This window comes from Panulirus ornatus, chromosome 8 (assembly GCF_036320965.1).
Source record: "Panulirus ornatus isolate Po-2019 chromosome 8, ASM3632096v1, whole genome shotgun sequence".
NCBI classification, from domain to species: Eukaryota; Metazoa; Arthropoda; class Malacostraca; order Decapoda; family Palinuridae; genus Panulirus; species Panulirus ornatus.
In genome coordinates this window covers 3,861,451-3,874,926 of record NC_092231.1, presented here as the reverse complement: position 1 = coordinate 3,874,926, position 13,476 = coordinate 3,861,451, and the positions used below count along the sequence as shown (strand labels likewise).

Here is a 13,476-nt window from a genome sequence, read left to right as displayed (position 1 = left end):
TTAGTATTCAGTCACAAATAAGGAGACTCTGCTTGTTCTACTCTACTTTGAATGTGAGAGTCATTCATTTAGTTTGTATTGAATATGTCTTAGACTAGTAAATGAGACGCTATTTTAAAGGCATGACCATACTCGTAGGGAATTGCTATATGTATTTCATATTTATGGTTTTAGATAGAGGTGCTTTTATAGAAATCTAAAAAATACTTTTCTTTCTCTTTCTTTAGGCTGAAAGTGACCTTCCTTCTTTCAACCAGCATTGGATGGTTGGTTTCCAGATGGAAGGTAATAGATATGGATCTTATGTCTTAGCTTTTTTTAACAACCAACCTTTTCACACTCCGCCTTTGGCCTTGGCCATTGCAGATACAGCTGTGATACATGCTGTGACGGGGAATAACAACATCACAATTTCAACATCAAATCATCCTCTACCAAGGACAGACATAGAGAAGGTAACAAAGCATTAATATGTTAAGGAGTAGCTACTTGTATGAGCAAACTAAGAATGTTGCTAGGTTTCAGAAGGGATAGTGGCAGATAGTTGCAGTAAGCCAGCACTGTGGTGTTTGTTTTTCTGTCTTTTTTACCATGCCTTGCTCACATGTGGTTTGCTGGCATTCAACCCCAACCCCATACTCTTTTTTCTCATAAACAGCAAGTAACAAAATTTAACTCACACATACCTTTATTTTTTCTGTTTTTCATACTTTTCATTATTTCAGGATTATGGCAATACAACAATCATATAATTCTCTGGCATCAGTTTGGAACAGTGCCACCAGTCAAATGGGGTTGAGTGGAGCCCATGGTCCTTTTGACCACCATCATTCAGAAGGGATCCACCCCATATCCAGAGCTACATCTCTTAGAGCTGGCTCTTTTGTTATAATTTATGCAACTTTTGTGGTCCTACCCATTTCTGCAACATTCGCAAACCTAGTTCTAACTTTTCTTCTGTTAAACACCACCTGTTCACCTCTCTCCCTATCATTTTCTTCTGTCCAAAATCCAGCTCTCCAAGGCTACTTCTCCTTTACCCCATCAGATCTGTAACTATAATTTCTGTTATTTGTTCTGCTCCAAGGGTAGGGTTTTGTGCCAACTGCAGTACAAAGACACCTGTTGCATGCCTTGTGGATCTTGAGATTCCTGACTCTGATGCCATCTAGGTCAAAATCTCTCTCCCCTCTGTTACCTTGCTTTTGTGTTTTGTTTATTTCCCTCCAATTCCTTTGACATTGTGCAACTCATTAACTTTTTGACTCCATGCCACAAAGTCTGTTAAATTTACCAGGAAAAGTGTATGCAAGAATGTTGATTGAAAGAGTGATGAGAGTGATTGAATGCAGAATTGGTGAGGAACAAGGGGGTTTTAGGAAATGTAGGGGATTTGTGCATCTGATTTTTGTGGTGAAAAGACTGTGGAAAAGTATCTAGCAGAAGTTATGAAGCTGCATGCAACTATTATAGATCTGGAGAAAGTGTATGACAGTCAAATGTAATGCATATGGGATTTGTTAATTGTGTATGGGGTATGGGGACAACTGTTGGATAGTGTGAAAGCCTTTTATAGAGTAGCATATGCATGGATAAGAGTGTAATGAGAGTAGAGCAAAAGTTTTGGTATACATGAAGGTGTGAGGTGGGGCTGGGTGATGTAGCCATAACTTTTGAACATGGAGTGATAAGAAAGGTGAAAGCAAAATTTTGGAAAGGGGGGTGCAGAGATGGAGTGTGTAGGTAAGATTTTATGGCCAGTGACAAGCCTGCTTGTGGATGATGCTGTGTTGTTTGATGAGAGTGAAGAGCAGTTGCAGAGTATTGTAAGTTTGTTTTATGAGGTGTGTAAGGGTAGGGAACTGAACATAAATGCAAATAAAAGTGAAGTGATGGTATTTGAAAGGAAACTGAGTGAAAGTACAGATTTTGCAAAACCCTATAGAGTGCAAGTGCGAGAAGAAAGTGTACTAAACCGTGTTGTAGTTAATGGGGGAGAAAGACTGGAAGAGATGAGAGAATTTAAGTATTTAGGAGCTATCTTGGGTAAATTTGGTTATATGGAAAGAGAGATGAGGAAGAGTGCAGTACAGGTTAGAAGAGTCATTTGGTCCCTTTATAGAGTAGTGAAGGATATTGGTGCAAGTATGGAAGTGAGGAAAGGATTAAGGGACAGCATAGTCCTCCCGACCCTAACCTATGCATCCAAAACATAGACATGAAAGAGCCAGAAAGGTCTAGAATCAAGGCTGTGGAAGTAAGTTATTTGAGAGAAGCATGTGGTGTAAATAGATGGAATGAAGAAAGAAATGAGGGGGTGCATGAGAGATTTGTTATGGTAGGGAATGAATGCAAAGGGAATGAATTTTTGAGTGGTTTAGTGGATGAAAGGTATTACTTTAAGTTGATTTGGATGTGTGGAAAGAAAGCAAGACTGGGTGTTTACAAGGAGAGTGTATGATAGTACAGTTAAAGGGGGGTTGGTGTGAGAGGAAGACCACCTGTGACTTGGGGAGTTAGATTGGAAGAGTACCGGAGGGAGAGAAGTGATGGAAGAATGGATGGAATGGTGAATGCAAGAGGGGAATTAAGGGCAGGGATAAGTGGTGATTCTTTTGTCATGACCACCCACTTGATGGGAGTTCTAAGAGGGAATCATCATCTGAGATACAGACAGATAGATAGATAAAAGCCTTGCTGTCTTCACATCCACATGCTCTGGTCTTCTATACAAGGGATTTCAATGTACAACATGATGATTGGTTAGGCTGTAAACAGGATGATCATGGTGGTGCCAAGGCCTTTTATTTTTGTCATTAATGGTCTGAAACAATTAATTAAGAACTCTACTCAATTTCCTGATTGTCACAACCACTCTTTTACACACTTGACCTCATTTTTACCCCTGAGCCCTCCCTCTATTCAAACACCATTTCTGCACCCTTAACCATTTAAAGGCAGATGACACTACCTAAAGTTTGTACGGTAGAAGCCGGGCAATGTTACATAACATTGGGCTATTTTGTGTTGTAATTGTTTATTTGAATTTTGGCGATGTGGCATCACTGTCATCTACTATCATGACATCTGTTTACCCATTCCTGTAAACAGCTACCCTCACTCTCCCATCCACAGTCAGTGGCAGTATTAGCTGATATCTAATGTTCATACAGTAGTAGGTGGGCAACGTGACATAACGTTGGGCCCTTTTACATCATAATTGTATGGTGAAATTGGGTGATTTGGCATCTCTGACATGTAAACAGACGTACATAGTAGAGTGCCTTAGCCTCGTCCCAGGTGCACCTGATAAGCCGCCTAACCCCGAGTGGACGGCTACTCCTCCCCTTCCCCCACAGTCAGTAGTATTGTGTAAGTGACACCTCCTACCTTCGTTTTTCATCCAGTTTTATCAATTTATGTATTTTTTATTTTTTATTTTGCTTTGTCGCTGTCTCCCGCATTTGCGAGGTAGCGCAAGGAAACAGACGAAAGAAATGGCCCAACCCACCCCCATACACAATGTATACACACACACATCCACACGTCAACCCCGGTATACCACATCGATCCAATTCACTCTATTCCTTGCCCTCCTTTCACCCTCCTGCATGTTCAGGCCCCGATCACACAAAATCTTTTTCACTCCATCTTTCCACCTCCAATTTGGTCTCCCACTTCTCCTCGTTCCCTCCACCTCCGACACATATATCCTCTTGGTCAATCTTTCCTCACTCATTCTCTCCATGTGCCCAAACCATTTCAAAACACCCTCTTCTGCTCTCTCAACCACGCTCTTTTTATTTCCACACATCTCTCTTACCCTTACATTACTTACTCGATCAAACCACCTCACACCACACATTGTCCTCAAACATCTCATTTCCAGCACATCCACCCTCCTGCGCACAACTCTATCCATAGCCCACGCCTCGCAGCCATGCAACATTGTTGGAACCACTATTCCTTCAAACATACCCATTTTTGCTTTCCGAGATAATGTTCTCGACTTCCACACATTCTTCAAGGCTCCCAGGATTTTCGCCCCCTCCCCCACCCTATGATTCACTTCCACTTCCATGGTTCCATCTGCTGCCAGATCCACTCCCAGATACCTAAAACACTTTACTTCCTCCAGTTTTTCTCCATTCAAACTTACCTCCCAATTGACTTGACCCTCAACCCTACTGTACCTAATAACCTTGCTCTTATTCACATTTACTCTTAACTTTCCTCTTTCACACACTTTACCAAACTCAGTCACCAGCTTCTGCAGTTTCTCACATGAATCAGCCACCAGCGCTGTATCATCAGCGAACAACAACTGACTCACTTCCCAAGCTCTCTCATCTCCAACAGACTTCATACTTGCCCCTCTTTCCAAAACTCTTGCATTCACCTCCCTAACAACCCCATCCATAAACAAATTAAACAACCATGGAGACATCACACATCCCTGCCGCAAACCTACATTTACTGAGAACCAATCACTTTCCTCTCTTCCTACACGTACACATGCCTTACATCCTCAATAAAAACTTTTCACTGCTTCTAACAACTTGCCTCCCACACCATATATTCTTAATACCTTCCACAGAGCATCTCTATCAACTCTATCATATGCCTTCTCCAGATCCATAAATGCTACATACAAATCCATTTGCTTTTCTAAGTATTTATGTATGTATTGGCTTATTCTCTGATACTTTATTATTCCTAGAATATGCCACCTTACACAGATGTATAAAAAAAAAATCATCCACCTTTAATGGATTAAGGTCCTCTGACCATAATCTTATATCTGGCAGTTTTGATTGGAATAGGTACTGCTTCTGTGGTTGGAATGCCTTGTTTCTTACTGAATGCATAGTTGAAGTTAACTTGGCTGGGATAGAGTTCTATACCCCAGATCTTTTTCCCCATATGGCTGGGGTAAAGTCATATATCCCAGGTGTTTTTCTCAGCTAATGTGGTTTGATTGATTCTCCTCTGATTCATGTCATTTCAGAGACTATGCTTACTGAACCATGAAAATCTTTCCCTCCCCTGAAATGCATTCTGCTTTCATTTCTGCTCAGAATCATTGCAAAGCTGCTTTTCTTATAGCTAAGTGCTGTCTGTATCTTAAAAAAGTAAGTGTGCTGACTTGACTTTGTCTTCTGGCAATCTATTTGGTTCTCACTTAAAGTCATATCTAACAACTGTAATTTAAAATTTCCTCCTCTTTTTTGGCCTGATCAGTCTATTGCTAACTCTCCATCTGATAAAGCCACTCTTTGTGATAACTTGTTTTCCACAGACTCGACTTTGGATGATTGAGCTTCTAATCCTCTGAACCCATCTCCTCCCACTGAACTTGTGTCATCTTGTATATTCTTCTCATCTAGGGTCTTCTAGGTACTCTCCTGGCTTCAGTTGGACAAGGCAAATGGATCTGATGGTGTACCTCCTTGTGTTCTAAGGGAGTGTCCCTCTGAACTGGTGCCCATCCCTGCTTACCTATTTTGCCTCTGCCTAAAACCCCAGACTATCCCATCTGCTTGGATGCATGCCTTGTTACAGCCCATCCCTTAGAAAGGAGACAGCTCTAACCCGTCCAATTGCTCGCACTTCTGCTATCTCCTGAGTCTTTTGTAGCTTTTCTGAAATCTCTTTCTAAAACAGTCAGTATCCTATTCCATTCACTCAGATCACTGGTATAGATTTTGCAGTACTAGGTTTGCTGATGATCTGTCCTGTGTGACTTGCCTTTGATCCTCTTCTTTCAAGAACTTTAGTGAAACTTTCTTTTGTCATAGCTCTCAACATCTCCAAAGCACTTGACAGGTTGTGGTGTAAGTCTCTACTGAACTCCCCCTTCTTTAGTTTCATTCCTTCTCTCAGTTCTCAAACATATTGTTTGCTCTGTAGCCGTTCCATCACAATAATCATCAATGGAATGACTTCCCCATCCTTTCCTAATAATGGTGGTGTTCTTTCTTCTCTCAGTAAATGATCTTTCTTCTACTTTTAACCCTGTGCACTCTTATGCTGATGATTCCACTTTGCTTAATTCTACTCATTGTTCCTCCCCACCCTTTTAATACTCATTCTCTTACTCTTACTGATCATCTTACCTCTCTCATTTCAGACCTCTGCAGCATTTTGGAGTGGAGAAGCAATAACATTGTAAAATTTGATATTGCCAAAATGCAATTTCTCCCCAGTTGGATTTGACAAGAAAGGGTGTGATTTTGTTGTTGGTTGGTTAAATAAGATTTTCACGGTATATATGGATCATGGTGAGGTGCCTTAGGATTGGTAGAATGTATGTAAAGTGCCATTGTTTTAAGGTAGGGGAAAAAGATGAGTGTTTAAACTACAAAGGTTCATTAAATTTACTTGGTAAGTTTTATAGGAGAGTAGTGATTGAGAGGATGAAGGCATGTACAAAGCATCAGATTGCAGAGGAACAGTGTAGTTTCAGAAGTGGATTAGGTGTCTGCTTTGAAGAGTGTGTGATCAGTAGACTAAACCAGAGCATGTAAAGCATCTTGGGTGAACCATGGAAAGGTCTGTGGACTGTGGAGCCTGGTATTGGATAGGGACCTTTGGTTTCAGTGCATTACTCATTACAGCTAGAAAATGGTTGTGAGTGAGTGTGGCCTTTCTTTGTTTGTTTTATGGCATTACCTTGGTAACGCAGGAAAGGACAATCAATTATGAAAAAAAACGACTTTCTAAGAATCGTTTTTTTTTTCCCCCTCTTCAGTTTCAAAATACCATAATGCTCCCAGTTTCTAAGAATCATTTTTTCCCCTCTTCAGTTTCAAAACACCATGCTGCAGCTTGATTATAACATGAACAAGTTGTGCATTACCATATTCTCCAACCTTTCTTGGAAACCCCTGATAATCAACATTACAAAGTCAAAAGTCAGTAGTGTTGTTGAGGTCCCATGTTTATGTTTTGTGTGAGCAGATATTTCGTTTGGAGACGGGTTTTATTCGCCCAAGTATTGAAAATGGTGCACACATCTGGGGTGGCTCATCTTCCACCTCTCTGTTAACTGGAATGGAATCAAAAGCCTTCCATCTCATTGATTCTCATGGCATCACCTCTCTTCAACCTTCCTTTTCTGTATGCTGCAATGTTGCTGTTCTCTTCAATTTTGTAGATATTATTTTGTCATTTGGTCTCATGAGTTGTCTGAATCTGTCTGAACCCCCAAGAATTAGGCCCCTGGCATGCATTTGGCTGCTGCTTCCCACAGTTTTTGCATGGTGTCTAGTCACTTGAGAATTGGCTGTAATGTTACCTCCTACTTCCCTCGAACAGCTAAGCTGTGGAATTCCCTTCCCTCTTTTGTCTTTCTCTCTTTGTATAACCTTCCTTTAAGTATTGACAAACACCTCCAGGATGTTTTTGTTTTCTGTATTTTTCCCTTTTTTTATTCTTTTTTTTTTTCAACTGAGCCTATGCTGGAGCAAGTTTTGCCCATGCCATATTGGTCGCTAAAAAAAAGTTTTTTCTTTGTTATTCAGTAGAATAACTTTGACATGGTTTCTCAGAGTTAAAATTGTTATACATATTAACACATATGACTATTATATTTATGCTAGATTATTGTATTGGTTTTTCTGTGTCTGAAGTAGAATATCAGAGTGTTTACCTTCTTACCCTTTGCAGTTGCATAACAGGTATATACCTCATGTTAAAATGCATTGTAGAATGCCCTTACTAATTCGTTTTGTACAATGTTTAAACAGCCCTTATCTGTCCTGGTGTGCTTTCATATTTGTCAGTCTTATTTTAGATATACTTATTTTAGATAATGTATATAGATATACATTACAGTGTGGTATTTGCATTATCTAAAAGCCTCTTCAGAGTTAAGTCAACTGAATGATTAGATAACAACTGCATGCTGTATATGTGATAGATATGAATATTCAAAACCTTTGTTAGGCTGAAAATATTTAGTCTTATTTGCTTTATTTAAAAACTTTTATCATTATAATGTACCTTTTTACAGTTAACACAAGACCAACGACAGAATCTGGGCTTTCAAATTGGCTTCAATTTGGCTTTTGGGATGTCCTTCTTAACTGCTTCATTTGTCATTTTCCTCATCCAAGAACGTAGTAGTAAGTGGAATCAGATTATATGATTGAAGTGTGTTTGTAAATGGGCATTTTTCTCAATATATGTTTATTTTGTTTTATTTTGTTTCCTTGTTTATGACCAATATGGCATAGGCCAATTATACCTCAAAGTGCATCTCAGATGAAAGAGAAAGGAAGAGAAATAGAAAATAGAAATCACCTAGGGCTTGGCAGATGTTTATAGACCTGACTTAAAGTTAGAAAATGTATGGGAAAAGGGAAAAATGAAAGGAGGAAAAGAAGTCTACATTGTAACTCTTCTATAACCTGGGGATTGTAGTTTCAGATGGATGTATGCCTGGCAAAATGGAGTTTAAGAATGGGTTTGAAGGTTGTTTTTTGGCACTTCATGAGTCATTATTGCATATTCATGTTTTATTAATGATGTGATTTCATGGGGAGGGTGATCTTTGAGTAGAGGTTGCAAATGAGAAGCAGGGATGTTTTTCTGTCCCCTGTCTCTTATTCATAATGAAATACACTTTATTGGCCAGTAGCAGCATATGGCTTGCAAGTCAAAGTTTGTTCATCCCTGCTTTATGACCACATCATTTCAGTTTTCCAAGTGTATGCTTTGGCAGCCTGCTCACATCCTGAAGAGAAATAAGTTTCAAATGTAGTGGTTACCCACTAGAGCACTATACTCTGTTTATTCAGGTGTCATTAAAAATTGACAACTGATATCCCGTTACATGATTAGTTCAAAGTCCAGTCTAGGAATAGAATGGACAAAGGATGCAGAAACTACATAATTGATGATGTTTGATATTCAGTTATAAAACAAAAATGTCTAGATGTGAAAATCATGAAGAAGGTATAGTTCCAGAAAAAAGAAAATATGATTATGACGATTAAACTGCTAAGTAATGCCATCGGAATGTTTTCAGATGAAACACTGCTTCCAGCTTCAGGGCTCCACACTGAGCATAGCCATCAGCTGTCACCTGTCATTCAACTGTCACTTGCCTTCAGCAGATAATTTTTCCCATAAGTAAACAGCTGTTTTCGTTTACCCTTCCCTCATAGCAATGGCTCTGATTTCACAAATAACTGTTCAACATTTACAAACATATATGCTCACTATTTCTTCAGAATGACAATGAAAAACAAATGTGATATTTTTTAGCGATGCTATTCCCATATCCGATACACTATTTTTACACTCTTAATAAGCATGATTTCTGTGTAATTTCTATGTTTGTTTTCTTATCAATGATTACGATTTTTGCTTACGAGGATTAAACCACTCCCTCATTCCCCAATGAATTATAATAATAATCTTGATAAGACAGTTGAGACTGGTTCATTAATAGTGGGCTCCATGCCCTGGGCCTTGTATGGAGAGTGGACCAAACAAGGAGTAAACAATATCGGTTGTCAGTTTTTAAGTGCAGGCCCAAATAAACAGAGTATAGCAGAAGGAACTGTTTATCTCAGAATAGTGCCCTTAGATGAGAGTTGAATGTAGTTTTCATCATATCATAAATGCTCAATATGAATGATTGTGTAGAGCTGGGGGTTATGATTAATGATATATTCACATGGTATTTTGTTTCCAAATTTAACAAGGTTTTAAGTCATATATACCACTAGTGTTGGCTACATTATTTATTAACCTAGTTTCTGTACTTATGTGTCTATATACAAGTATGCCTTATTCATAAATTATCTTGCATATGATAATCATTATAACTGATGAAATAGATTTAATGTATTTTTGAAACATTTTTTGATAACTTTTTTGTCTCTGAAATATTGGTTTAACAGTAATTGAGGTACCAGATGTCAGGAGTAAGCATTTATGTTATAGATAGATTGATAGACCCAATGGATATTTTGATATTTTAGGATACATATGGAATTTTTGTAGATGTAAGGAATGCAGCATTTTAAGAAATCTGAATTATAGTCCTTTTTTTTACAGCCAAAGCTAAACATCTTCAGTTTGTATCTGGTGTGAACTTCATCACATACTGGACTGCTTCAGCTATCTGGGATTTCATCCTTTTTATGATCCCATGTTGTCTGTGTCTTCTTTGTCTGTATGTAAGTATTATTACCTATGGCTGTTTTGTGATGTGTATTTAGTAGATAAGCACCTCCTTTTAGTTTTTAGAAATATAGTATTTCATGGGAGTGGGTGGCTGGAAATCCTCCCCTCTCGTTTTTTTTTTATTTTTTTTTCATTTTCCAAAAGAAGGAACAGAGAAGTGGGCCAGGTGAGGATATTCCCTCTAAGGCCCAGTCCTCTGTTCTTAACGCTACCTCGCTAACGCGGGAAATGGCTAATAGTTTGAAAGAAAAAGAAAAAAAAGTATTTCATGAAGTCTATGGTCCTGCTTTATGTTTTCATCCCCTTGCCCTTTCTATATTGATAAAGAGTGGGTCATACAATTTTAACCATAAAGTTCATATGCGCATTAAGTTTCTAGAACCTTATAGCTTATGATCAGTGGCTTCGTTAGATTCTTTTGAGATTTGCCCATATATGGTAAGGTTCATCATTTAACCAATCCTCAAATTGAAAATTAAGATATTTATCCATATCTGGCATCCATACTTACTTCTAAATGAATTATTGCCTTTGCTAAATCATCAAATTTGGTTAAAGTTGGTAAAGTTGCTTACTTCATCCAAGTTCAGCATAAGCTTATCTCTTAAAATGGGCAGTTCATTTGAAGTGATGCTCCCCTTACAGAATATAAACATGTACCTATGTATTGGTGTGGTAGAATTGTAAGTGAACCTTGTTGTGGTGGACAGGCATCCATAGTATGATGTGTGTTTTTCATCAAGTTGCTATTTCTTATATATATCCAATGTAGCACCATACTTTCCCTGTGGTTTCTTTTCAGGCATGATTTAACACTGCACAACACATGCTATTTATTATTGATTTTTCAATTTTATTTAAGTTTTATTTACATTTGTACAGTGGTAGACTTTTATATACATGGAGTAAATGAACAAGTGATTTTCCTTTCATCAGAAATATGTTCATTACTTGGTGTTTTGTTTAGGGAGAGAGAATGGTCGCTTAAATAAAACCACAAGATTTTAGGCATGAGATATCCTTATGATTGTCTGTTACTATCTGTCTGTCTATATCTCCAATGCCCATTCTATATATCTATATATCTTTCTGTATCTCTGATGCCTGTTTTCTTTGGGAACTCCCTCAAAGGAATGGCCATGGCAAAAGAGTCTCCATAACTATTGAACTCCAGTGCTGCTTCTTTAATGCCGTACCTTGAACAGGCCTCTAGCTGAGGGCAGGTTGGGGTGCATTAAATGGAGATATGATATGGCTCTCACTGACAGGCTGCTGCACCCGCCAAGAGATGATACTTTTCTTTTGCTTTAATGAGAGAATGGGTCAGGAAATCCTCCCCTCGTACATCATTACTTAGAATGGCATTGGAATTTCTCCCCTCCTACATTATTACTTAGAATGAAGCTGGAAATCCTCCCCTCCTACATTATTGCTTACACAATAAAGAAACAAGGGAAAGATTAGACAAGGACTTTTCCTCGAAGGTTCAGTAATTGTTCTTGATTCTACCTTACTAATGTGGGAAACAGCAAATTGGTATGAAAAAAAGAAAATGATAATGATAATATTGATAATGATAATAGGGAGAATGAAAAGATGTTTTGGAAGGAGGTCAGTAACGTGTGTAAGACAAGAGAACAAATGGGAACACCGGTGAAGGGGGCAAGGGGGAAAGTGATAACAGTTTGTGATGAAGTGAAGAGATGGAGTGAGTATTTTAAAGGTTTCTTGAATGTGTTAGGTGATAGAATGGCAGATGTAGGGTGTTTTGGTCAGGATGGTGTGCAAAGTGAGAGTCAGGGAGAGTGGTTTGGTGAAAAGAGAAGAGGTGGTGAAATCATTGCAGAAGATGAAATCCAGCGAGTGACAGGTATGGATGGTATTGCAGTTTAATTTATTAAGAAAGGGGGTGACTGTTTTGCTGATTGGTTGGTAAGGATATTCAGTGTATGTACGGATCATGGTAAAGTGCCCGATGATTAATGGAATGCATGTGTAGTGCCATTGTGCAAAGGCAAAGGGGATAAAGATGAGTGTTCAAACTACAGAGGCATAAAATTGTTGAGTACTCCTGGAAAATTGTATGGGAGAGTATTGATTAAGAGGGTGAAGGTATGTACAGAGCATCAGATTGGGGAGGAGCAGTGTGGTTTTAGAAGTGTTAGAGGATCACGTGTTTGCTTTGAAAAATATATGTGAGAAATACTTAGAAAAACAGATGGATTTGTATGTAGCATTTATGGATCTGGAGTTGGCATTTGATAGGATTGAAAGAGATGCTCTGTGGAAGGTCTTAAGAATATATGGTATGGGAGGTAAGCTGCTAGAAGCAGAGAAGTTTTTATCAAGGATGTAAGGCATATGTACGTTTAGGAAGAAAGGGGAGTGATTGGTTCCCAGTGAAGGCCAATCTGTGGCAGGGTGTGTGATGTCCCCATGGTTGTTTAGTTTGTTTATGGATTGGGTGGTTAGGGAGGTAAATGCAAGAGTTTTAGAGAGATGGGCAAGTATGCATTCTGCTGGGGATGAGAGGGTCTGGAAAGTGAGTGAGTTGTTGTGCGCTGATGATACAGCACTGGTGGCTGATTTGAGTGAGAAACTGCAGAAGTTTGTGACTGAGTTTAGAAAAGTTCAGAGTAATTGTGAATAGGAGCAAGGTTCATTTGCTCAGCAGGATTGAGGGACAAGATAGTTGGGATGTGAGTTTGAATGGTGGAACCATGGAAATGGGGGAAGGGGTGAAGGTTCTGGGAGCAATGAAGAGTGTGTGGAAGATTAAGGAATATGTGAATTGGAACGATGTGGTATACTGCGGTACACTTTACAAAAATATATATATATATATATATATATGAAATTTTTTTTTTTTTTTTTTTTTTGCTTTGTCGCTGTCTCCTGTGTTTGCGAGGTAGCGCAAGGTAACAGATGAAAGAAATGGCCCAACCCACCCCCATACACATATATGAAATATATATATATATATTTTTTTTTTTTTTTTATACTTTGTCGCTGTCTCCCGCGTTTGCGAGGTAGCGCAAGGAAACAGACGAAAGAAATGGCCCAACCCCCCCCCCATACACATGTATATACATACGTCCACACACGCAAATATACATACCTACACAGCTTTCCATGGTTTTCCCCAGACGCTTCACATGCCTTGATTCAATCCACTGACAGCACGTCAACCCCGGTATACCACATCGCTCCAATTCACTCTATTCCTTGCCCTCCTTTCACCGTCCTGCATGTTCAGGCCCCGATCACACAAAATCTTTT

At 38.8% G+C, this 13,476-nt stretch overlaps 1 protein-coding gene across 1 annotated transcript in view; it reads left to right on the top strand.

Annotated features, from left to right (window-relative positions):
* The window catches only part of Abca3 (ATP binding cassette subfamily A member 3), a 201,783-nt gene that overhangs the window by 120,406 nt on the left and 67,901 nt on the right, over positions 1-13,476 (top strand). The window contains exons 24-26 of the mRNA XM_071663978.1: positions 228-455; positions 8,015-8,126; positions 10,069-10,190. Coding sequence (XP_071520079.1) covers positions 228-455; positions 8,015-8,126; positions 10,069-10,190 — 462 coding nt within the window. The remainder of the gene's footprint in view (positions 1-227; positions 456-8,014; positions 8,127-10,068; positions 10,191-13,476) is intronic.